The 26,813-nt window shown below is 44.2% G+C and overlaps 1 protein-coding gene across 1 annotated transcript in view; it reads right to left on the bottom strand.

The window, feature by feature from the left end:
* Positions 1-482: 482 nt before the first annotated feature.
* LOC308282010 (protein ELFN1-like) overlaps positions 483-26,813 on the bottom strand; it is a gene marked incomplete at both ends in the record, with an annotated part of 26,627 nt that continues 296 nt past the window's right edge. Inside the window, 10 exons of the mRNA XM_080722359.1 lie at positions 483-911; positions 2,350-2,522; positions 7,500-7,941; positions 9,483-9,851; positions 10,873-11,083; positions 13,275-13,438; positions 15,327-15,617; positions 16,288-16,435; positions 19,670-19,836; positions 25,778-25,931. Coding sequence (XP_080578485.1) covers positions 483-911; positions 2,350-2,522; positions 7,500-7,941; positions 9,483-9,851; positions 10,873-11,083; positions 13,275-13,438; positions 15,327-15,617; positions 16,288-16,435; positions 19,670-19,836; positions 25,778-25,931 — 2,548 coding nt within the window. The remainder of the gene's footprint in view (positions 912-2,349; positions 2,523-7,499; positions 7,942-9,482; positions 9,852-10,872; positions 11,084-13,274; positions 13,439-15,326; positions 15,618-16,287; positions 16,436-19,669; positions 19,837-25,777; positions 25,932-26,813) is intronic.

The following is a 26,813-nucleotide window of genomic DNA, read 5'->3' as shown; positions in this document are numbered from 1 at the left end:
TTGTGTTAAAAGTGTGTGCTAGCGTGTGTGTGTGTGTGTGTGTGTGTGTGTGTGTGTGTGTGTGTGTGTGTGTGTGTGTGTGTGTGTGTGTGTGTGTGTGTGTGTGTGTATGTGTGTGTCTGTGTGTGTGTGTGTGCGTATTTACATATATGTCTTTTGTCACATATGTCTTTTGTCATATGTGGCAAGTATATTATGCAATATCGCGTGTATGTGAGTGTTTGTGTGTTTGTACTGTGTTTTTTCTTCTTTAAAATCTGCCAAGGTGTGTGTGTGTGTGTGTGTGTGTGTATGTATGTATGTGTGTGTGTGTGTGTGTGTGTGTGTGTGTGTGTGTGTGTGTGTGTGTGTGTGTGTGTGTGTGTGTGTGTGTGTGTGTGTGTGTGTGTGTGTGTGTGTGTCTATGTGCGTGGGTGCATGTGTCTATGTGTGTGTGTGCGTGCGCGGTCCGGACAGGGGGGAAGGGGCTGCTCTGCTCTGCTCTAGGCCTTCTGCTGCGCAGACACCCCCTTCCAGTAGTCCAGGATGTCGTGCAGGTCCTCGTCCTTGGCGAACTGCACCTTGCGGCGCAGCGCGTGGCCCGCCGCCACGTAGCCCTCCTCCTCCATCATCTGGGCCTGCCGGTGGCGCTTGCGGTGCAGCTTGAAGCGCTCCCACAGGCCCAGCGTGGGCGTGCACAGCAGCCCCTCTTCCTCCTCCTCCTCCTCCTCTTCCTCCTCGGGGCTGGAGCAGTAGCTCAGGTTGTGGTACTGCGGCGACAGCCCCGGGTAGTGGGGCGACTGCAGCTGCGAGTAGGCCAGCTGCTGCTCCTGCTGCTTGGCCTGCCGGCCCAGGGTGAGCGGGTCCAGCACCGTGGTGGGCTTTCTGCGGCCCCCTCCTCCCCCCGGGTGGTGGTGGAGGTCCTGCAGAACCTGGAGGGTGGATGGTGGGGTGGGGGAGGGGGGCACACACAGTACCATTTAGGCGTTTAGCAGACGCTCGTAAGCACAGCAGTTATATAGTAAAGCAAGGTAAAGACGCTATATAAAAATTGCCTTGAGGATGGCCGTTGCTTCTGATTCGCACCAAACTTGGCACACACGTTGTTCAGGGACAGGCATGAGAATAGACGCACCAGGGGCCTCAAGACAGCAGTTGCAGTAACAGTTATTTCAGGACCATGGACAGCTACAGTTACTTCAACACCATGGACAGCAGCTACAGTTACTTCAGGACCATGGACAGCTATAGTTACTTAAACACCATGGGCAGCCGCTACAGTTACTTCAGGACCATGGACAGCTATAGTTACTTAAACACCATGGACAGCAGCTACAGTTACTTCAGGACCATGGACAGCTATAGTTACTTAAACACCATGGGCAGCCGCTACAGTTACTTCAGGACCATGGACAGCAGCTACAGTTACTTCAGGACCATGGACAGCAGCTACAGTTACTTCAGGACCATGGACAGCAGCTACAGTTACTTCAGGACCATGGACAGCAGCTACAGTTACTTCAAAAACATGGACAGCAGCTGCAGACATCTCTGCCATGTTCAGCCCCCCCTTCTCTCTAAAATGCAATGAACCCAAACAATGAACCCAGTATCTGCCTAAATAATCTTCTATCTAAATTGTGGTCAAGAAAAAAACAAGCCAAAGTAACAAAAACACGAGACCAAAATTACTAAAGTAATTCTTATTTAGGCTACATTCCAATATTCAATCCCCCAAAACACAATTACATTGTTCATTGCATCTACAAACCCACAACGTGTCGAGGCAGCGATGCGTTGTGGGCTTTTATCAGCAGTTGAATGTTTGGGTGGGACTCCTGGACCACTGTAGCCTGTGGTCGGGCTACTAGACCAGTATTCAGATGATAGACAAGGCAATGCAGGCAAAGACAGGTAGTGTATGCCAGTGGTTCTTAACCTTTTCAGGCCGTGACCCCCGAAATAATCATATTTTAATTGGGGACCCGGCACCCTGACGAGCACTAAGAGTTGAGGAATTTTGTATAACACGGTTCTATTGTGAAAATAGCAGATATACATGCTCACAACTCCTCGCGTTGCGAGGCGTTGTGAGCATGTAGATCTGCTATTTTCACAATGTCTGCCTCTAATATTTGACAATTTGGCCCAAGTTTAATTTGTCATTTCAGAGGTATTAAAAAAAAAATCAATAACCAAAGACAATGCATAGCTATTTTTTCCAGGACCTTCCAGGACCCTTGATCAATTCCAAAACTTTTCCAGTACTGGAAAAATATTTTTCTAATTTCAAAATATTTCCAGGAATTTCATGACCGTGGGAACCCTGTGTATACCTGTGGGTGGTGCTGCAGTATGATGACCTCCTACCTGTGGGTGGTGCTGCAGATCCTGCAGGTGCTGCTGGGATCCAGGGTAGGAGTGGCGGTGCTCGTTGTACTGACGGATCCTCTGGGCCTCGGCGCGCAGGATGGCGGCTGCCGGGGTGACGGTGTGGATGGCGTCGCCTCCTCCTCCTCCCCACTCTCCTCCTCCTCCTCCGCCTGCTCCAAATACAATTCACAATTTAGGCGTGTATACAGAGCTACTTACAATAAACAAGATAAATAATCACATACACAGAGTGTGTCTAAACTTTAGACACACTGGTGTCTTTAGACTCTAAAGAAACTATGGATACCAGGTAAACCATGAACCTAGCATCCCACTGAGCATTTTGAGGTTTATTAGTTGCCTAATAGTGGTGTTTTTATCTTCTACACCACGCGTTGAAAATCAGTGTTGTAAAGGTCTAGATTTGCAATTTTTTGCTAGTTGTTTAGTCGGCTATATTTACACAGGTTGCTACACTAGACCACTATTAGTCGGATACAAAAAGTCTACATTTCGCCGTTAGCGGCCGTCGAAAGTTGTGAAAAGTAGGGCGACGGTGAGATTCGATCCTATGATCTGTGGCACTCAAGTCAGCGACGCTATCCATTCGGCCATCAATGCTGATATATTAGTATAGACTTTCTGGCCGTATTAAAAGGTGACATTGCCCACCTGTGTTCATTTTAGGGTAGTGCGCATTGTTGAGGAAACTAAATGTATTGGGCGCCTAATAAGCCTATAGCGATTACAATTATTATGTTTAATCAATACGTATTGAATGATTTTGGCGGGGGCGGCGCCACGGCTGTGTTTGACTGTGTGTGTTGCTGTCAGAAATGTAATTCAGAGTAGCATGCTGTTTGGACGTTTCCACTTTACAGTGAGTGACTACACACAATCACGGTAATTAATTAACACTCTACCGGCTTACCGCGCCTTAGTACCAAGGATAACTTTTACATGGTCTAAAGATAGTCGTTGAAATGCTGTATTTAAAACGACTACACCCAGACCGTCCAGACGTATACCTTATAGTGATGAATGGCTATTAAAATAATTTTACACCAATATTTGGCTATCAGTTCTGCAATGTGCAGTTGTTTTTTAAATAAATATTTATTAAAACAGGGATTAACTTCAATTGTCTAAATTCTGTCTAAATATAAACGTAGATACGCCGACTATACTTAGTCGGCTAAATCTCGGCTAGATCTAAACTATACTTAATAATGATCAACGGATATTATAGTTATGTTAGTCCAATATTAGGAGATCAGTTAAGCACCCTACTGTTGTTTTTTTTAATAAATAGTTATCGAATTATGGAATAAATTGCAAAGTATATTTTCGGTGTGAATATAACCGGATTCTAGCTGGTTGAAATGATGGCTAAAAAATAACTAGTCGTGTAATATCCGACTATTGCTCAGTGGGATCTGTCTGTTCTCAAACTTTTACATTTCAAGGACCCCACTTAACTCAGACAGTATACAAATGGAACCATTTGTACACTGTCTGTCAGAGGTACAGGTGGTAAGGGTTTAATGCTATGATGAATTGAATACCAAGGACCCCAATGGAAACAAGACCGCAAGGACCTTTTTGGTGTAATCAAAAAGGTTATCAACTGTTATTGTTGTTTGTTACATTTTGACACTTGCTTTGGCAATGTAAACGTATGTTTTCCCATGCCAATAAATCTCCATTGTATTGAATAGAATTGTAATCCTTTTAGATTAACTGTACTCGTGCTATCCAATAAAATATTCAATCAATCCCTAACCCTACCCTAATAGTGGGGTTCCGTGTACATGTAATTTTAGGTTTTCATTTTAAATGTGTGTGAAAGTTTATTTTTCACTTCCAATTTGTAGATTATGGTCTATAGAACAATTCTGGTTCGAGTGTCAAGACAGTAGATTGAAGAAAAATTTCACACAATGAGACAATAACATGGTTATTACACTCATACAAAACAATACAGTTAAATATTTTTCCTGTACCACAATATAGTGCCATTGGCTTTAACAACTACTAGAAAAATATTTTAACAAAGACAAAAAAATCTAACACCTATATACAGTCTGCTCTGGTCTAGATAGTTCTCACAAGTAGGCCTACATTTGCACAGATGTGTGCATTTCAACTTTTCTTTCATGTAACTGCAACGAGTGCAGGTTGGCATACAAGCACTTTTACAAGTTCACTTCACACTTTAATATATCCTTGGCAAGGGGCAGAGTGGTCCAAATGGGACCACTAATCCCATAATCAGTGGGACTGTGCATGGAAGAGAGCCATGCCCTTGCCTGTTGTCATGCCCAGGTTTGTGGCGATGGTATACAAGGAGATCATTCTAGTAGTCTTTACAGCTTTGAAGGAGATCCAGATTTCTACAGCTGATACTAAACCGGATTCGGCATGACATCGACCCCCACCTGAGGGAAAACCAAAACTCCTTTCGAGAGGAGAGAACCACAGTAGACCAGATCTTGGCCTTGAGGAGACTAATCGAGGAGGTGAAGAAGAACAACCTGACGGCTGTATTGTGCTTTATTGACTTCAAAGGCTTTTGACTCAATACACAGAGGCACCATGATGAAGATCCTGAAGGCCTACGGTGTCCCTCCCAACCTACTCCGGGCAATAGAGACCATGTATGCAGGAACACGGAACAAGGTGGTGACCCCAGATGGCAACAGTGAGGAGTTTGACATCCTGGCTGGGGTACTGCAAGGAGACACCCTAGTCCTGGATTATGCGCTCAGGAAGGCCATCAGTGGACAAGAGCAGGATCTTGGCCTCAAGACGGCACCCTGCAGTAGTCTTGACAGACCTAGACTACGCGGATGACATCAGCCTACTCTCCAACCACGTAGAGCAAGCACAGGAGCTCTTGAGCAGAGTGGAGTCAGAGTGTGCCAAGGTTGGCCTTCAGCTGAATGCCAAGAAAACTGAGGTGATCACCAATAACATCCAAACAGAACATCCACCTCTCACAACAACAGGAGGCACTGCTCTGAAGGAGGTCAAGGACTTCAAGTACCTGGGCTCATAGGTCGACTCAACAGAGCAAGATCTTTAATGAGGAAGGCACTTGCATGGAGGGCCCTTAATGGTTTGGCTAGTGTATGGAACTCCAACCTCCCTCGACAAACCAAACTCAGCTTCTTCTATGTGACGGTAGAGTCTGTTCTCCTATATGGCAGTGAATGCTGAACCTTGCTCTGCAGAAGTCTCTAGACGGGTGCTACACCAGAATGTTACGTGTAGTGCTCAACATCAGCAAGAGTTCACATGTCAGCACATGTCAGCTGCCAGACAGCAAACTGGTGCTGTGGGGAACCAACACATGGGCACCGGTCACCAGGACGTCCCACACTAACATAATGTGGATGTACTCAAGAAAGACACAGGAGCGCAAAGCACCAGCGAGCTGACAGGAGGTATGGAAAACGGGGATGACTGGAAGCGACGATGGAAGGCTCGTCTGAGGACGACCTAGATTAATTCAGAGCCTGGATGTGATGAAAATTACACAAAACCACTACTTCAACATCTGTGTCTCCAGTATGCACCATCCCAAGTGATGATGTTTGGAGGGCATAGAGAAGATGTAGGCCTACTAGGACACGAGTGTCAGCTTCCTCATGGTTGCATTGATCCATTGGTGGACTGTTTCCAACGTGGTGGACTTGATCTCCTGCAGTAATGTAGACATCCTTGTCATCTGGAAACTGTGTATCTGTTAACAACTTACTTGAAAGGAATGAGTACAGCTCCTTCTTACTTAACAGCTCCTTCTTGTTGTCAATGTTTGCCAGAAACTTTTGCCAATTTCAGTACTCCACCATCAATAACAAAAGTCATAAACAATTGGCACAACTAACTCCTCCTGAACAGAAACCTCCTCAACAGAAATCACATCCAGGCTCTGAATGCGGCCGCGGAAATCTGGATCTCCTTCAAAGCTGGAAAGATTACTAGAATGATCTCCTTGATTACCATCGCCACAAACCTGGGCATGACAACATGCAAGGCCATGCGCAAAGGTGATGCGCAAAGTGCCATCCCTCATGGAAGAATTTGTAACCCTCGCTGACACTCCCAACACAAGCATCTCCAAGGCTGAAAAAAGTGGGCAATGATGTTGATCATGTTCGAATGACACAATTCTCACATAAAACTGGGGACGTGGAAAGGATCCCCCCCCCCCAACTGATGCTTTGGATCAACATCTGAACAGAAGTGTCTTCCAAGCAAGCGCCTGGGCGACAGCACATAACTATGTATCTGTATGAATATGTATTGTAGTACTATGTAATTCATTCATTCAGGTCCATGATGCCCGTCCACAGTCCCACTGATTATGGGATTAGTGGTCCCATTTTGGACCACTCTGCCCCTTGCCAAGGATATATTAAAGTGTGAAGTGCATTGTAAACGTGCGTGTATGTCAACCTGCACTCTGTGCAGTTGCATGAAAGAAAAGTTGAAATGCACACATCTGTGCAAATGTACTTGTGAGAACTAGCTAGACCAGAGCAGACTGTATATATGTGTTAGATTTATTTTTTCTTTGTTAAAATATTATTATAGTTGTTGTTAAATCCAATGGCACTACTGTATATTGTGGTACAGGGGGGGAAAAAAGTGTAACTGTATTGTTGTGTATGAGTGTAATAACCATGTTATTGTCTCATGAATATTCAAAACAAACATTTGACTCCAATTGATTCCTCACAAAGTATTGACTTGATATAGCAATAAAAAATATATATTACACAGCAATTGTGGGAAAACTAAGACATTGTTCAAAAAACACAATTCCGATTTTGGTCATTTTGGAAATAGGGCAAAAAATATATTTTTCTTCAATCTACTGTCTTGACACTCGAACCAAAATTGTTCTATAGACCATAATCTACAAATTGGAAGTGAAAAATAAACTTTCACACAAATTTAAAATGACTGAGTGTCCAGGCACCCCACTATAACCCAACATTGAAACAACAGTTGTTATCCTTTTAGCTTTAATGTCTCACTGAACCACATGCTGCTTACATTCCTAACTAATAAAGTATTCAATCAATCAATCAATCAATCAATCAATCAATCAATGGAAAGAGCAGTGCTCCAGTGCGTACCTCTCTCTCCGGGGGAGGTCCTCTCTATGTAGCGGCTCTCCCTCTCGGAGGAGCGGTATCCTCCGTCGGAGCGGAAGGAGCGCGGGGTGCGGGCGGAGCCCGGCGAGGAGGAGGTGCTGGGCCGCTTGGAGGTGGGCGGGGCCTCCATGCTGTGGTGGCGCTGCAGCGAGTGGTGGTAGCTCCGCGCCCTCTCGCCCCTCCCCCCGCCCTTGTTGTACGCCGGCGAGAGGAACTCGCCGCCGCCTCGCTCGCCCCTCTCGCCCCGCTCGCCCCCCTCGGACAGGATGACCAGCTGGGGCTCGGCGGTGGACACGGCCCCGCCCCCGCCGCCGCCGCCGCTGCCCACCGACGACGGGGACTTCATCCCCCCCTGCTGGAAGGACGTGGACTCGGACTTGAGCGCGTCGATGCAGTTGTTGATGATCTGGTTGACCTTGTCCACCTGAAATGTAAGCTATTTTAATTCAATGCCCCTACTTGATCATACTATGCAGCGTCACGCAAAACGCATCAAAAGTATAGCAGATCTGCAAGCGACGCTGTTTTTTGAATTTTAATCCCAAAAGGTTACAGTTTTGGTTTCCATCCGACAGAGACGAGTTACAATTTAGGCGAATCCCAACATGTGGATCGGGGCCCGATGGCAGGCCATGAAGATATTGCAAGTGGACCCCCCCCCCCCAAATTGGCAAAACACTACCATTCTAATGATAATATAACATTTTTTATGTAAAAAAAATAAAAAAATAATACACGGTAGCCTTGTTTCTTGTTGAGATTGGCACATTTAAGAAGACACGTGTGACATGTGTGATCTGGGCAGCTTGCCCCAGGAAATGTGCCAAGCTCAATAAGGAACAACGGTATTTGTTCTTTAAATCCTTGAAAAATGTGTTTTCATTGTGATACCAAAACTTGGAGTATTACTGTAGTTCCATTGATGCATGCCAGAACACATTTGATTGATTCATCATTGAAATAAACATGATCTGAGAGATCACGTGGCCCACCCATCTGACCATTTATGGATGCCGTGTCATGTGGACAGATGGGTGGGCTGCCAATGCTTTTGAGAATTTCAAGTGGGCCTTGATGCAGAAAAGGCTGTTAACCATTGATTTAGACATTTAGCACATGCTTTAATCCAGATCGGATTAAGCTGAGTAAAGCATAAACTCTAGTTAATAAAATTGTCACGTGAATAGAGTGCCGGGAGAATGGTGTAGTGCCTCAAAGAAAGATACCTGATCATTTCCTTTGTTACCTGGTGTCTGTCTTACCAACATGTTATTTAAAAAAGCATTCTGTACATTAAAAACTCTATAGGATACCAGGTAAACAAAGAATCTAGCATTTGCCTGAATCAGTGATTCTCAAGCCTTGTTTACTATTTGTTAGGCTAGAGACCCCCATAACTCCGTAGAGAGTTAACAAATGTAACCAAATGGACCCACTTTTGAGAGCCACTGGCCTAAATAACATGATATCTGAATCACATGCTAGTGTGGGGCCATTTTGTATTAAAGCGCAAAATTCTGCACAGTTGTAGCCCAGGGCATGCTCTAATGATTTAGTTAGGGCGCCCGAGTTTGCGACCTTCGGGGTCGCCACAGCGGTCAAATCAATAGCCCCAGAAAATGGATGGGAGCCCAACTTGATTTGACCGCTGTGGTGACCCCGAAAATTTGGCGCTTTAAGACAAATCTGCACGAAATTAGCATTTGCTCCCCTTAAAGGGGAAGACCACCCATTTTCAATATTGAATATGTTATTAATATACCTTAGAAAAGTTGTGTGAAAAAAAAAGAAAAAGAAAATCCCCCTCTTCTGTGTTGCCTAGAACTGGAGGATTGATTTTGGGGTTTGTATTGCAAATCACAACTTGATGACATCACACATTGTACATATTTCAATATTGAAAATGGGTGGTCTTCCCCTTTAAGGCCCCACACTATGCCTAAAAATGCTGAAAATAAAAATAACCTCTTTGGCGATGGTGGAGATCTCGGCCACGGAGCCCTGAGGGTTGTCCTGGGGCGACATATCTCTCTCCCTCTCCCGTTCTCTCTCCCTCTCCCTCTCTCTCTCCCTCTCGCCGGAGCCCCTGACCTCCATGTAGTTGAGCTTGGCGGCCTTGTGCGCGGGCGTTTCGATCACCTCCTGCAGCTTGTAGGGGTCGATGTCTCCTCCCTGGGGCAGGTAGGGCATGCGGGAGAGGCTCTCCCCTCCCGCCAGCATCTGCTTCTGGGAGGAGGAGACCCCGCCACCACCACCACCTCCTCCACCCTCCATATCGCCGCCGCCGTACTTGAGCTCGATGAGCGTGCGCTGTATGCGGCTCATCTTCCTCTCCTTTAATGATAACAATAATCATGTAAATTCTCTTTATTGTTCCCTTCAGGGGAATTCATCTTCACAGTCTGTTCCCAACAAGAAAACCACACAACCGTATTTACTCTAGCATATAGCAACGTAACACCAAGACAATATTTGACTTCCCCAGTATACACAGAAACCATCCCATCAGCGAGGCAGTTTGTTTAAAAAAGGTGGTGCCATAGTTTAGTACTTTTTCTGTGTCATATGAGTTAACATTACTTTCACTTTCATAGACCCCCAGGTGTGGTAAAAATTATGCAAATACTCGTATGTCTTCCCTGTGTATTTGTGGTTTCTTCCTGAAAGCTGAAAGCCTCTGAGTCAAAAGACCCAATTGAACACTGATTTAATGACATAATAAAATCACAACCTCCCCTTTTCACCATACAGCAACACTTCAGCTGGGTCACCACCCACCTGAAAACCTTGTATAGCCTACTTAATGAACAGGTGGTGTGGCCACATAAAAAAACATAATTGTAACACTTTCCGTGCACTTTTTTGAGAAAAAAAGTATAAACATTTAATTGCTCTGCTTTTTTAATTGATGTTATCCTATGCAAAGTACTGTGTTCTATCCGTCTCTCTTTCAATGTTATATGAGATGCATAAAGTGGTTCCTGTGTAAATAAGACGAAAAGCTTACTAGGCTCTCCTTTTAGTTGACCTTGTACCAGTGATTTGTACTGCCGTGAAACTGTACTTTTTCCTATGCAAATTCTTCAATCAATCAATCAATCAATCAATAAATCAATAAATAATACTTGATGATCTTGTTGTATGGGGTAAAATCACAGCACCCCGTCTTCAATGCTGCAATGGCTGAAGGCACAAAACTTGTGCACCAACCTTTTCCCCATTTCAAATTCTGTATCTTCGTACAGGTGAGTTCGAAGTGACCATTGTTTTTGTTAGACATGGACTATAGAGCGACAAAAAACATGGGGAAACAGAAAAAAGAAACAGAAGAGGTTGAACAATGCTTTTGGTGTACCTTCTCCTCCATCATCCTCTTCTTGCGGAGGCAGTGGACCACCAGGCCCAGGAAGAGGAGCATGCCGAACAGGCATCCCAGGATGGTCATGATGTAGTGGGTGGCTGACGACTCGCTGGGCAGCCGCTCGGGGTCCAGCCGCCGGCCCGTGGAGATGGTCAGGCAGGTGTGGTTGAAGCGCAGAGAGTTGCGTATGGACGCCACGCAGTACCTGGAAAACACGAAGCCATTAAGACCTGGAAGTATTTTATCTGCTTTTAGCTATTGAAAATTCAAATCTCTGCTTCTGGGGGGTCCCTGGAACAACATATTTTTAGATGGGGGTCCGCGGCCAAATACATGTAATTTTGCGGGTCCTCCTTGACATTAAAAAGTTGAACCACTGATTTTGAAGAAGGATTTAGAAGACATTTTATAGAACCGGGTCAAAATATTCAAAGACTTTTTCAAAACGTTTTCAAATTTTCAATTTTTTCAAAAAATAGCAAATCTACAACCTCGCAGCGCGGCACTCTGTGCTATGATGTGAGCTTGTAAATCTGCTATTTTTCAATAGCTAAAGCATAAAGTAATGGTTAAAGCGCTTCAAGTCTAGCGCAACACGGATTATCGGGGGGCAGAAAGCTCCATCTAGTATTTTAACTTTTAGTGTTTTGTTTTTGTTAATGAACGCCCTACTTGATCATAGTGCAGGGTCACGCAAAAGCATCAAAAGTATAGCAGATCTGCAAGCCTGAAACGTGGTGCGAGGCGACGCATTTCAAGCTTGTCGATCTGCTACTTTTGCTGTGTTTCATTTGTATCCTGAAAAGTAGCAGTTTTGGACAAACAGTACAAATTTTCCGCCTGACAGAGTCGACATACAAACAGGCAATACAAATCAGTGACCAGACACCAATGAAACCATTTTGGTATTCCAACAATATACAGTATATATGTGTGCCTGCCTGCCTGCCTGCCTGCCTGCCTGCCTGCCTGCCTGCCTGCCTGCCTGCCTGCGTGCATATGTTTTACTTTCAAAAAGTCATGCAGACCTCAGAACTTTAGTATCACTGTTTTTTTTGGAAATGCAAGTGGGTATCAAGGTTTTCGGATTAGGTGGCTATGTGTGAGTTAAGTGACATCTTCAGGGTTAAAATAAAGAACCAGGATCCGGGAGCTTTGCGTCTTGGAAGAAATAAAGAGATTTATTTGACATTTTTGCAATATAAGTTATTTGATAGACTCATATCAGCCGGAAAGAGGTTTGGTACAGAGATTGCTAAGGTTCCCCCTTCACTATGTGCAGCCTTTGAAGGCAACAAAACATCTTTCCTGGAGCTATGGCCTCGCTTTTAGATTACTCTGAAATCGCTTGTAATCCTTTTGAAAGGTCATGGTCCTTTTTGTTGGATAGTCCTTTTAGATGGACATGTGAATATTAGTCTGTTGTATCTACGGAATGGCCACTATTACGTATAGCTTAGTAAACGCACCTAGGTTGCCTAAGGTGGAACAGGAGGATAATGTTTTTCTTCATTGAAAAATCAATACCAACATTAAAAAAGGGGGAAGTGGTTAAATGTTTATAAAAGTATGTTTCACATCTGTTTTCTGGACAACTTTCTGTGTGTTAGACCTCAGAGCTCTGGTAGAGGTAGAGGCGTAGAGCAACTACACAATGTGATTGCATTGCTTGGTTCAATGACCAAGAAGTGGTTTGGACCGTCTGCCTTCTCAGTGAAAGGGGCAAAGCTCTGGAACTCTCTGCCCACTGATCTAAAACTAGAGAGACTGACAGCAATGTTTTTTTAACAGAGGACTCAAATTGTGTTTTTCAAATCAAAATAACAAGTGGTCAACATGGATTTTGATTGGTACCGATATATTGTTATGCCTTTCGGGATGTCCAAAATGTTAAGGTTTCAAATTCAAAAACAGCAAGCAGATCTACAAGCTCAAAATGTGCCGCTTCGCATTGCGTTCCGAGCTTGTAGATCTGCTACTTTTGATGCTTTTGTGTGACACTGTTGTATGATCAAGCATCAAGGGCATTGATTTACAACAAAACACAATAAATACAAATATCGAGATAAGAGGTATCTCCGTGACAATAATGCTCTATTGTCTATGTATTGTCTGATTCTGGTTATAGTGATTTAAATTCCCTGTACTTCATTGTTTTTTAGATTATAGATTAGAAGAGACACCTACAAGGACAGGTGCGTCGGAACAGTGAACTTGACGAATAGATAGTAGTTTTATTTAGCAACATTTCGGTCGTTCAGAGTTCAGACCTTCATCAGGCATGGCATAGATTGTAGATTTTTTTTTTTTATCCTGTTGAAAATGTAAGCAATGCGTCTCGTCTGTCCATTGGGATTGTGACGCGCATGTCAAACAAACAAAGAAAGGTTGCGTACGTGTAGTCTGTGTGTGGCTTGAGGTTCTTCAGCTCGATGTCCTCCCTCTGGCTCCTCAGGTTCTGGATGTCGGTGAAGAAGCTGTTGTTGTACAGCACCAGGATGTACATCTTGCGGTACGGGTGAGGGATCTGCACCGTGATCACAGCGCTGGAGTGCAACACCTGGACGGAGATGCAACCATTTAAAGGTCATATGACATCAATTACTTTCTCTTTTTGTTTGTTTCTAAGGCTTTTCTTCATGTTCCCTGACCTCAATTACACAAAACAAAACTGAACTTTCAACATTCAGTGTTTTTTCTGTAATCTGTAGTTTTTTTGAATAATTATAGGCTCAGAAAACATTGGCCTCTCTGGATGAACGCATCATCGTCCAGGGAAGGGTGTGGTTGTATCCCCTTTGCTGTGATTTTCCACTGTGTTTGTATTGTTCCAATCCAACATTTACCATTTACCTGTTACTTTCCACTGTGTTTGTATCGTTCCAATTCAACATATTTACCATTTACCACTATGGTTGTTGCGTTCCAACAGAGGCAACGATTAACAGGAAAGTTCCTTGAACTACGACACCTATATAGGTATATTATCCTTGCAAGTCAACATGCAACAGAACACCGAGAGAAAAACACCTTCCATAGCTCACCTGGAGTGGAGTTTTCAGTTTTAACATACATGTTTTAAGGACCAGGACAAGGAATGTCATGACTGGTAAAACAACAGCATGTCAATTGCTTTAAATGATTTTATTTTTTTGTAATGTTTTTGTTTACAGTTTTTGTGTGGAATTTTTTTGCTCTATGTGGTGGTGGAAAAAAAAGAATATATATATATATATGTATAAAAATGTGTCAAAATGTCCTTAAAAAAAAGGACACAACATGTTAAAAGTTCTGAAGAATGATTTGATGGAAGTGTTGTGCATGTTTTGACACGATAAAGTATATTAAAAAAAAAATAATAATAAATGATTATAAAAAAGTATGATCGATCATCCAATTGAATGATTGATTAAAGTACAGTTGGAAGGTTTAACAGTCCCAGACATGGTGAGGCAGCTGTGTGTCTCTCTGCCAGTGATGGCTGAACGGCTGACACATATTTATGTATCTGATAGTTTTCTGCTCATTTTACTACTGTTCCTTCCTAAACATATTTCCTTCTCATTTGATTTACTTGTTTTTATGATCTATCTTTTTTAACATAATGTATGAATGGTGCTAATGATTAAGATCATTATCGTCATCATTAATAGGCTAATAGGCCTAATCGACCCCTATTTTGGGCATGGTCATTTTAGGCAAAAACCTCCCAAAGACTTTAAGTAATAGCTACAAAGCTCACAAGCTCACAACGCCTCACGTTGTGAGCTTGTAGATCGGCTATTCTCACAATATTTATCTAATGCCTCAACTCCTACTATAGAGGATATGCGCCTGACATCATCATCATACCCGGAAGTTATACGGGAACACCTCACTGAGTGGCAAAAAACTACTTTCTGGCCATGACAGCCCATACATCCAAACAGAAAAGTCCTATCTGATTGCATTAAACAACATTAAACAAGGTTAAACTCACTTTGCCACTCGATTTGCCATTCTCTTTATGCAAGCACATACCCTCTAATCCACATTGGCCAAATTGTCAAATAATATAAGAAAGAGGCAACCACGATGTGAGGCGTTGTGAGCTTGTAGATCGGCTATTCTCACAATATTTATCTGTGGAACCGAGTCAAACTCAGACCCCGGCAACACCAGTATGGATGTTTTTTCTAAACGCACATTTTTGGGGGTCTTTCAACCACATGCAAACGGAGATTTCGTCCACTAAATCGGATCTTTTTCTAAACGGATAAATAAATTACGATTTTCCAAAAATGTGATGATGATTCAATCAATCTGTGTAGACATGAAAAATGGAGCTGCTGTGAAAACAATATTTTTGTTGTGTGGACCTGGATTTCTTTCTATATACGGATACAAGAAAATCACAGCCTGAAAAAGCTTTGAGACCCAGTGCGTCAGATGGATCAGAAGCACAGCACCTGTTTGAGCTTCATGGCAGGGTTGGTGTCGGTGAAGATGGGGCTGAGGCTGACGGGGTCCTCCGGCGAGGCTCCCGAAGGGCAGTCGTCCAGGCCGCACGGCGAGACGAAGTCCGGCGGCGTGACGAAGTCATGTGGGGGGCCCCCGGTGATCACGAAGTAGGGCGTGACGCTGCTGCCGTCGTCGGTGCACACGGTGCTGAGCATGTGCAGAGCGTTGCGGTGCGCCGGCATGCGCGGGTTCTGGCTCAGCAGGCTGTAGCCCAAGAAGCCGGTCGGCGAGTCGCACACCTGTTTTAATACCATGGAGACAGGGGTGTCACACCAAATTCTGGGCCCTGGGTACAAGTATTCACTTGCGGGCCCCCCATGAATGTTCTTCATAGGGGGAGGGGGTTTTATTATCCCATTTAGACTGGCACCGAGTGCCGCGCTGCGAGCTTTGCAGATCTGCTATTTTTGAAAAATCTTGAAAATTCCTCTAAGGTTTTTTTTTTCTTCTTTTTTTTAAACCTATGTTTCTATGTCATTGGTGCTCAAACTTTTTCATGTGAAGGATGATGATATGTATGATATGTATTTGGCCACGGACCCCCATCTCAAAATATTTAATTCCAGGGACCACCCCCAAAAGCAAAATTTTAGTTACAAAAGTTTGCTTAAAAAAATGCATATTCAAAGATTTGCACACAGATTTTCACAACTTTTCAAAAAATAGCAGATCTACAAGCTCGCAGTGCGGCACTCGGTGCCACGCTGTGAGCTTGTATATCTGCTATTTTTCAATAGCTAAAGTATAAAATAGTTAAGGCCCCTCCACCTTGGGCCCTAGTAACTCAGTCTACTCGGCCTACAAGCTCCAACGCGGAGCGAAGTGACAAAAATCCATATCAATTAGCGGGTCCTTCCTTGACATGAGAAGCTTGAGAAGCACTTGTACGCCACTCCACTCCACACTCACCATGCGCTCGTTGGTGCGGTTGGGGAAGACGGAGAGCCAGCGAAGGAAGCCCAGCAGCTCACAGGAGCAGTTGAAGGGGTTGGTGTAAAGCTCACATGTGGTCAGCTTGCTGAGGCCCGAGAACAGACTGCCGTCCAGAACCTGGATCCTGGAGGGGGAACAGAGAGAGAGAGATGTTAGTTTTGTCCATGCCTTAATTAACCCTATCCCTAAACTTTTTGTCTCCACCAGCCGAAGGCAGGGGGAGAGTATGTTTTCGCCTCTGTCTGTCCTTGCGTCCGTCCGTGCGTCCGTCCGCACGTCCGTCCGTCCGTCCGTCCGTCCGTCCGTCCGTGCGTCCGTCCATCCGTCCGTCCGTCCTCCGAGTTTGTGTACAGCTAATCTCCGGCGCCGTTGGCCCGATCGCTGCCAAACTGAGCACACACACTCCCTGGATGCCAATTCAGAACCTCTGCCCCACATTTTTCAAATGGCCCTGTTCTAGCGCCACCATGAGGCCGATGTTAGTAAAACACATTTCTGTACACTACTCCTACAGATTTTGTCCAAAAATCCTACAAATCGGTAGACAGTATCTCTACAGTCATGTGATCATCATGGATACGTCCGATTTTCCATATTCCATCCTGATTGGCTACAATTGGCTTCCAAAGTTTGCAGGATTGCTCCGTTTTGAACAAAATGCCTCAAATCATGAACACAGCGTGCAATCTTGGTGAAATTGGGCGTGCACGTTCCCACTAGGTAGAGGAAGAAATGCCACTTCAAATTTCTCAAATCAGCCTCATCGTGGCGCTATAACAGGGCAATTTGTGTGGCCTGGTGGAGACCTGTGCTCGGAAGAGCACTGCTTCTAGTTTTTTTTGTTACTATTTTGAGGGGTACGGCATGGACGAAAATAGAGCCCAAAGTGTCCAGTCCATGGGTGCACAGTAAATAAGTACCAACTCCATCCACTACCATTTTAATTCATTTGATTCGTATCGTTATTCTGTGTGTTCAATTCTAATTTCAAACTTGGTTTCAGTAAAATGGAGCTGCTCAGTGGCAGTATAGAGACTCGGCATGTTTTTAACTTCTTTGCCTTTTTTTTTTACTATTTTGAAAAAAAAAATTAAATACTTCAAATGCTGATCTACATCTGCACGTTGTGAGCTTGCAGATCAGCTATTTGAAATATTAAAAAAATATGTATATACAGGTATAGTAAAAAAAGGCAAATAAGTTAAGGCATAAGGCATAAGACCTGGATCATAATAGAGCCCTGAGTATCTTATAGTCGGGGGATATCTTCAGAAATAGTGTCATATCCTGGAATAAATTCCTTACCAAAAACTATCTTCACCAAGGTTCAAGGTTTCAAGGTTGTACTTTATTGTTACGTCTTTTGTACAGGTACATAAGAGTAACATTTGTTTTTGTTTGGCATCCTTCAGACAATGCAGTCGTATATCAAAGAAAAACTATATAATAATAGCAAACCACATCTAAAAAAAAAATAATAATAATAATCTAAAAATGTGTAAATAATAGTAAGACGTAAAAAATGAGTGCAAAAGGCAAAAAGAGCAACAGGAAAAGAAAAGAGCATCCTCAGATGTACATGTGCAAAAAGTTTGGCATATTCTATACGCCAACAGCATATTTTTCCAGTAGTTGCTACTGTACTGTACTTAACTTTTGAAAACACCAATCACCAATGTGTTTGTAACTGTGTCTAGTAACACATCTCACAAAGACTGAAATTCAGTTTCCCTAGGAGAATCCTTGACAGCGGCTGAAAGTTGGGGTCCCATTAAAAACTCATTCTGTGCCAATGACTGCTTATGACGGTTTTTTTCCAATAGCCCTGTGTGCCAATGACGGCTTATGACGGTTTTTGTGTTTTTTACATAGAAAAAAAAAAAAAGATCTAAAGATGTCAAAATGACCTGAGATCAGAGAGATGCTTTTCTCTGTTTGTGTGTTCGCTCCCTCGTTTAGCTGATTGAGAAAATGTGTGTTCATGTGTGTCCATTCTAGTGGATGGACACTTTTTTTCATTCAAACAGCTCTATCTCTGGAACCATTTGTCCGATTGCCAAAATTCTTTTTGCCACTGAATCACAACAACTGTGTCTGTTTCTGTGGGGAAAAAAAATCTTTTTTTTTCATTGCATAGTAAAGAAAAACATACAAAATCTCGGCACAGCTACCTTGGAGCCATTTTGGCATCTGGCACAGAATGAGTTAAATTAACTATACAGGATAAAACACACCCAAATAGATTTGCTTTAAGTAGCGTGTTAGGGGTCAAACTAGGGTTTTTTCATGATTCTGAATCCATTGCAAGCATTTGTTTTAGACACAAAACATTCCTTGGGCAAAAAATGGCCCCACAAAACTATGGTTTAGTGATGAGTCATCACTTTTCACAGTTTTGTGGGAGCCGCCTTTACCCCAAGGAATGTTTTTTCTTACAAAACAAATGCTTGCAAATATGGATTCAGAATCATGAAAAAACCCTAGTTTGACCCCTCACATGCTACTTAAAGCAGATTTATTTTGGTGTGTTTTATCCTGTATAGTTAATTTAATGGGACCCCAACTTTCAGCAGCTGTAACAGATTCTCCTAGGGAAACTGAATTCCAGTCTTTGTGGGATGTTACTAGAGACCTTTGGTAAGGAATTTATTCCAGGACTTTTTAAGATATCCCCCGACTATTAGTAAGGCTGAGGATGACTAACAGTGGCATCCTCATTAGGCAGGTTTTATTTTTGCAAAGATGTTTTATTTGTGTTTTTATTAACACGAGAACAATGGCTTCCACTACCAAAGCCCAGAGTTTCTATCAGCTTGGATTCCCCATGGATGATGATAGGCGGGTTGTGACCTGTCTACAGCCCTCCTCTGAGACACAGGCTGGGTAGACACACATTTTAACATCTTTTAATGAGCATGTTTGGTACGACCAACGGGAACTCTGTTACCCCCTCGACGGGACCGAATGTTTTACGAATTGTAAACCTGTCTCTAAAAATAAATAAATCATTTTTTAACCGTAAAACAAGCCTTATACTCTTGTGAGGGCCAGCCAGGAAAATGGCCCTCACAAGGTCTATTTTTCAAATCCACATCTACAATCTGCAGTAACTACGTGTTTGGACACACTGACTTATTTGTGTAGGTCCTCACAAATATAGTAATACAAACACACACACACACACACGCACGCACGCACGCACACACACACACACACACACACACACACACACACACACACACACACACACACACACACACACACACACACACACACACACACACACACACACACACACACACACACACACCATATCACACACACACACATCATATCACATCATCACACGTGTGTATACCGGTTCATGGAGAGGTCTATGTTCTCGATGTTGGGACACTCCCAGAAGGTGTTGGGTGTCACTGTCTCGATGAGGTTGGCCTGCAGGTAGAGGTACTGCAGCTTGCCCAGGCCTCGCAGCATGCCCTCCGTCAGGTTCCTCAGCTTGTTGAACCCCATCTGGAGGACCTGGGAAGACACAGAGACATGTTGAACCATCTGGAGGACCTGGGGAGACATAGAGACATGTTGAGACCATCTGGAGGACCTGGGGAGACACAGAGACATGTTGGGGCCATCTGGAGGACCTGGGAGACACAGAGACATGTTGAGGACCTGGGGAGACACAGAGACATGTTGAACCATCTAGAGGACCTGGGGAGACACAGAGACATGTTGAGACCATCTGGAGGACCTGGGAGACACAGAGACATGTTGAACTCCATCTGGAGGACCTGGGGAGACACAGAGACATGTTGAACTCCATCTAGAGGACCTGGGGAGACACAGAGACATGTTGAGACCATCTGGAGGACCTGGGAGACACAGAGACATGTTGAGACCATCTGGAGGACCTGGGAGACACAGAGACATGTTGAGGACCTGGGAGACACAGAGACATGTTGAACTCCATCTGGAGGACCTGGGGAGACACAGAGACATGTTGAACTCCATCTAGAGGACCTGGGGAGACACAGAGACATGTTGAGACCATCTGGAGGACCTGGGAGACACAGAGACATGTTGAACCATCTGGAGGACCTGGGAAGACACAGAGACATGTTGAGACCATCTAGAGGACCAGGGGAGACACAGAGACATGTTGAGGACCTGGGAGACACAGAGACATGTTGAACCATCCTGAGGACCTGGGGAGACACAGAGACATGTTGAGGACCTGGGGAGACACAGAAACATGTTGAACCCCTCAGAGACCCCCTCAGAGACCCCTCGGGAGACACAGAGACATGTTGAGGACCTGGGGAGACACCCAGACACAAGAGAGGAAGGGGATTATCCCAAATCCCCTGCCGCTGTCGCTGCCGCTGCGGCACCGCCATGAGCTGGGCTGGCAGCAGCCACCATCAGAGAGAGAGAGAGAGAGAGAGAGAGAGAGAGAGAGAGAGAGAGAGAGAGAGAGAGAGAGAGAGCAGCCAAGGCAAGGGTATGGCTCCTCCATACCTTCAAAGCCGGATTGATCCCTACAAACCCTCCCGTTCACTCAGATCAGCTAACACAGGGAGGCTGACAGAACCCTCGCTAGAATCCCCAGGACAAAACTCTCTCTTCCTAGACCCTTCGCCCGCCCTCCTGGCCCCCACACTGTGGAATAAACTCCCCATCGCAATTAGAACTGCAGACTCACTCCCTATAGCTTCGGCCGTGGTCTGAAGACTCACCTCTTCAGACTCCACCTTAGCCCATAGAGCACTCTTATTCTTATATGTTTTCCGATTTTTATATTTTTCTGAATAGGTGACTGTTGTAAATTGTAACTGTGGAGAGAAGGCCTAGAACAATTTAAAACTTTTGGAGCATTATCCAGTGTGCAGACCTTCTCTTTATTGTGAATCCTGGCCTCGGCCCGCACCCAGCTTTTAATGAGTGGATGTGCGTTGCTTTGTTGTTGTTTTCAAGGCATAGAGAACAGAGGCACGTCTAGTCTACTGTTGTTGTTGTTGTTGTTGTTGTTGTCGGGGCAGAGGCCTTGTGTCTCCGTATTCTAATCTAACCTTTTTTGTGTGTTTTTTAACGCAACATTGATCATACTAACAACAGCGTCTCACAAAAGCATTGAAAGTAGCAGACCCACTCGAAATGCAGTGCGATCGACATATGACTTTTCCACCCGACAGAGAAGATGTACTAATAGTCTCATATATCGTTGTTATCAGGCCGGAAACACTGTATGTCCAAAACTGTTAGTTGGTTAGTTAATTCCTGCAGTTACTTTTCAGGAAAAGGTAAAAAAAAAAAAAAAAAAAGAATGCATGTTGATCTGCTATTTTCACTACTTTCCTGCGACACTTTTGTATTTTGAAGTAGGGCTTAAATTTATGAAAAAAAGCATACAAATATGAAACTTGGAGATGCAAGGTTTCCGCCTGACAGAGACTGGGGGGGGGGGGGGGGGGGGGGGGGGAGTGGGACTGAGTTACTAGGGCTCAAGGTGGAGGGGCCTTAATTATTTGATACTGTATAGCTATTGAAAAATAGCAGATATGAAATATAGCAGCGCTGCGAGCTTGTAGATCTGCTATAAGTCGTGAAAATGTGTGCTTTGAATATGTGTATTTTCTAAGCGAACATTTGTAGCTCAAATTTTGCTTCTGGGGGGTCCCTGGAACTAAATATTTTGGGGGTCCGTGGCCAAATACATATCATTTTGAGGGTCCTTCACATGAAAAAGTTTGAGCACCTCTGACATAGAAACATAGGTTTTTCCTTAGAAGGATTTGAAATATTCAAAACTTTCACGATTTTTCAAAAATAGCAGATCTATCAGCTAGCAGCACGGCACTCGGTGCCATGCTGTGAGCTTGTATATCTGCTATTTTTCAATAGTAAAATCACAAAATCACGTGTAATAATGCGTTCCCAGTCTAAATGGGTTAAACCCCCTCCGCCTATGAAGAACATTCATGGGGGGCCCGCAGTGAATCCTCTTGCTCCCAGGGCCCAGAATTTGGTGCGACGCCCCTGTATATATGACTTCTGAAGTGGCATGCAGCTAGCGCCGCAGCTTAGATGTGTGCTGCTCCTATCCTATCCTCCTGTGGTCGGGGACAGGGTGTGAGAGAGAGACTGCCAGCTCATTAGAGCTGCGTTCAGCCCAGCATGGGGGCGAGGGAGTGCTGTTTTGCCTGAGCATGTCCGCAGGCTAAAAACCCAGAGTTAGACGTACTTCTGTGACGACGACACACACACACACACACACACACACACACACACACACACACACACACACACACACACACACACACACACAGGCACACACACACACACAGGCACACACACACACACACACACACACACACACATACACACACACACACACACACACACACACACACACACACACACACACACACACACACACACACACACACACACACACACACACACACACACAGGCACACACACCGGCACGCAACCAAGCATAAATTGGGGCGGATAAGTTGAGCGCAGACTGGCCTGCTTGCTCTCATGCCCAGTGTGTGTGTGTGTGTGTGTGTGTGTGTGTGTGTGTGTGTGTGTGTGTGTGTGTGTGTGTGTGTGTGTGTGTGTGTGTGTGTGGGGGGGGGGGGGGGGGGGGGGGGGGGGGTGTTTATGTGTGGGTGGGTATATCATTGCTTGTTCCTTTTTAAATATTATCTTACCTGGAGCGATAAGGGCTTTTGTCTTTGCTGCCCCAACCCATGTGGAATGCCACCGTCCTTACCTTCAATAAAACGCTCTCAAAACCAACCTCTTCAATAAGGCTTTCTCCAGCTAACTGCACACCACCCCGTCTCACCATTGCACTGTTTGTTCTTATTGTTTTTTATAGATTTTCATACATGGTCTTCTTAGCCTTTTCTTAAGTGTAAAGCATCTTTGAGTACTAAGAAAAAATGCTATAGAAATGTGAGAAATAGTGTATTCGTGCTACACTCTTGTATGACGAAGTGGGCCATTGATTTGTCTGCCCCCCGCCAGCATCGACATCCATTTAACATCCATATTGGGATACGAGACTAGATGACGTCTGGGATCTTGGGCCATCGTAATACCGTGATTATAGCTTGTAGGAGCAATGCACCAAGTCAAGTTCCTCATCATGTCAATCTACCCAAAGGGCCTATAGGTCAATGAATAGATTCTGACTCAATTCTGTCTTTTGCCTGGTATTAAAGGCTATAATCTAACAGTGACTTGCACGTTGAATTGTGCAGAGAGGGTTTTGAGTGTGTGTGCGCGTGTGTGCGTGCGTGCGTGCGTGTGTGTGTGTGCGTGCGTGTGCGTGTGGGTGGGTGGGTGGGTGGGTGCGTGCGTGCCATCATTCACCTGCATGTTATGTAACATTTTCAGGTATTTCTGTACTTTACTGGAGTATTTCCAGTACTTTTATTTCTACTCTCGGATCCAAATATTGTACTTTTACTTTACGTAAATGTTAGTTAGTGGTTACTTTGTAGATTTTGATTATTGTCACAAAACATACATTAACCACTTCAGCCCTACGTATATACATTTCGACCATTTGAAAATAGCCGATGTACAAGCTCACGATGCGTCGCGATGGGACGCATTGTGAGCTTAATTTTAGATCTGCTATTTTCAAAAGATCTTTATACATTTGAAAACTTGTATTAGGACATTCTGCCTAACCAGTACTTTTAATTTAGGTTTTTAAGTCAATTTTGATACCAATACTTTTCTACTTTTTATATTGAAGTATACCTCTACTTAAAAAAAAAAGAATGTGAGCACTTTTTCCTCCACTGGGAGTGTTGTGTGTTGAGAAGACACTATGGCTATAGTGGCAGGGCACAGGGTTTCACACCACATTCTGGGCCCTGCAGGGTACTTATAGCAGATCTACAAGCTCACAGCGCGGCACTGAGTGCCGCGCTGTGAGCTTGTAGATCTCCTATCTTTGAAAAATCTTGAACATTTTTGTCTTTGAATATTTCAAATCCTAAGTAAAAAAAAAAAAGAGAAATATGTTTCTATGTCAGTGGTGCTCAAACCTTTTCATGTGAAGGACCCCCAAATGATATGTATTTGGCCACGGACCCCCAGCTCAAAATATTTAGTTCCAGGGACCCCCCCTGAAGCAAAATTTAGTTACAAATGTTACAAGTTACAAATGTTCGCTTAAAAAATACATATATTCAAAGATTTGCACACATTTTCACAACTTTTCAAAAATAGCAGATCTCCACCTTGGGCCCTAGTAACTCAGTCCCACTCCTCCCCCGCCCCCCTGTGACGCCCCTGGCAGGGCAGAGCTATGGTAAAGTGAGACACATTGTGCTGTCGCAGACACTCTGACGGCTGACATCAATCACACCCAGATATCGTTCCGTCTTGGCGGGATTCTGACTTAGAGGCGTTTGCTCAAAAGCTTGCAGATGGTAGCGTCGCCCCAGTGGCTCCTCAGCCAAGCACATGCACCGAATGTCTGAACCTGTGGTTCCTCTCGTACTGAGCGGGATTACTATTCATCATGGGTTGCATTTGTAGTCCTAAACCGGCCATATTGATGACCAACACAGGTGTTTCAATTTGTCTGATTGGCATAGAACCAATGTTCTACCTTAATCAAAACACCTGTGTTGGTCCTCAAAATGGCTGGTGTGGGACTATAAATGCAACCCATGAATTGCAACAACACATCGTCATACACAGCTTGTTTTAGTTTCTTTGGCACATTCTCCTGTACACTTTCACAGTGGTGTAAAGTAACTAAGTACATTTTACTTTTGTACTGTACTTAAGTACACTTTTAAGTTATTTGTACTTTACTTGGTTACCGTATTTCCAATACTTTTACTTCTACTCCACTACATCTCGGATCGAAAGATTGTACTTTTACACTTTTGATACTTTAAGTACTTTTTGATGTCAATGCTTTCAGTACAGTTTGAATTCTGGACTTTTACTTTTAACAGAGTAGCCTACATCTACATTGCTGTATTGATACTTTTACTTAACTAACAAATGTGAGTACTTTTTCCACCACTGCACTTTCATTCCAATTCACACGCTCAGTTTAGGGATGTGTGTGGGCATGTGAGAGCGAAAGAAAACACAAGAACAAAGATCGATGAATAGAAACTAGTGCAGCCACCCTAGGTGGGGTTGGCGAAAGGGCCTTTCTGTGCCTCTCCTAGGATAGATACCCTCACTACAACATGCAGTAATCCTGGTCTCTATAATGCCTCCCCTCCCCCAGGCCAGCCAGGTGTCTGATGGAGGGGAAAGGAACTGGTTGGAATAACGTGTTCCTTCCACGCGCTACGTCCAAAACGGGGAAATCCCCCGTCAGGTGAAAAGAAGTCACTTTGACTCCTCGTGGGATAAAAATAATATATATATTAAAAAAAAGACACTATAGTACAGCATGCATGCCGTCATCACTCACCTGCAGGTTGAACTGAGCGGAGAAGGCCCCGTCCTCCACGTAGCTGATGTCGTTCTTGGTGAGGTTCAGGTACGTCAGGTTCCCGAAGCGACTCAGAGACGAGTAGTGGACCGAGCGGATCTTGTTCTCGTTCAGCCTCAGGTCCACTATGGTGCTGCGGACCACACACACGCACGCACGCACGCACGCACGCACGCACGCACGCACGCACGCACGCACGCACGCACGCACGCACGCACGCACGCACGCACGCACGCACACACACACACACACACACACACACACACACACACACACACACACACACACACACACACACACACACACACACACACACACACACACACACACACACACACACACACACACACACACAGCATGCTGATATACCATCTCGTTGAACAACACAATACCAACACAATAATCTTGTTGCTGTTGAGCAGAAACCTGTAATCTCCATATTTTATTTGTCTCGTTGGCTGCCCCCAACCTGATATATTCCAGATGTCCCAGGCCACCACACCAGAGATTCCCGAGATATTTGTTTTATTTCAATAAATCCAACATCACGCTGGTGTTGATCTGCTAAAAAAATAAATAAGTAGCACATCTTGTTTTGAACCGGAAACAGTCTTTCAGGCTCTTTAAGCAGAACAAATATACATTTTCAGGTCACAATACTAATTTCATCCAAACCACATGGGATACAGGATAAACAAGTGAAATTGGAAGCGATGAAACAAAACAACATGAGCAAAACAAATCGAGACATTTTGCCAACGTTCTACCTGTTAAATCGGGGATGGCTTCGTAGGGAAGCTGGTTTATGCTGTTCATAGATAGATAGATAGATAGGTAGGTAGGTAGGTAGGTAGGTAGGTAGGTAGGTAGGTAGGTAGATAGGTAGGTAGGTAGGTAGGAAGGTAGGTAGATAGGTAGGTAGGTAGGTAGGTAGGTAGGTAGGTAGGTAGATAGATAGATAGATAGATAGAGCGATAGAGAGATAGAGAGATAGATAGATAGATAGATAGAGAGA

The sequence above is a fragment of the Nannobrachium achirus genome (assembly GCF_963921795.1).
Source record: "Nannobrachium achirus genome assembly, chromosome: 3".
In the NCBI taxonomy this organism is placed as follows: domain Eukaryota; kingdom Metazoa; phylum Chordata; class Actinopteri; order Myctophiformes; family Myctophidae; genus Nannobrachium; species Nannobrachium achirus.
The sequence above is the reverse complement of the archived record's forward strand: the minus strand, read 5'-3'. Positions and strand labels throughout refer to the sequence as shown.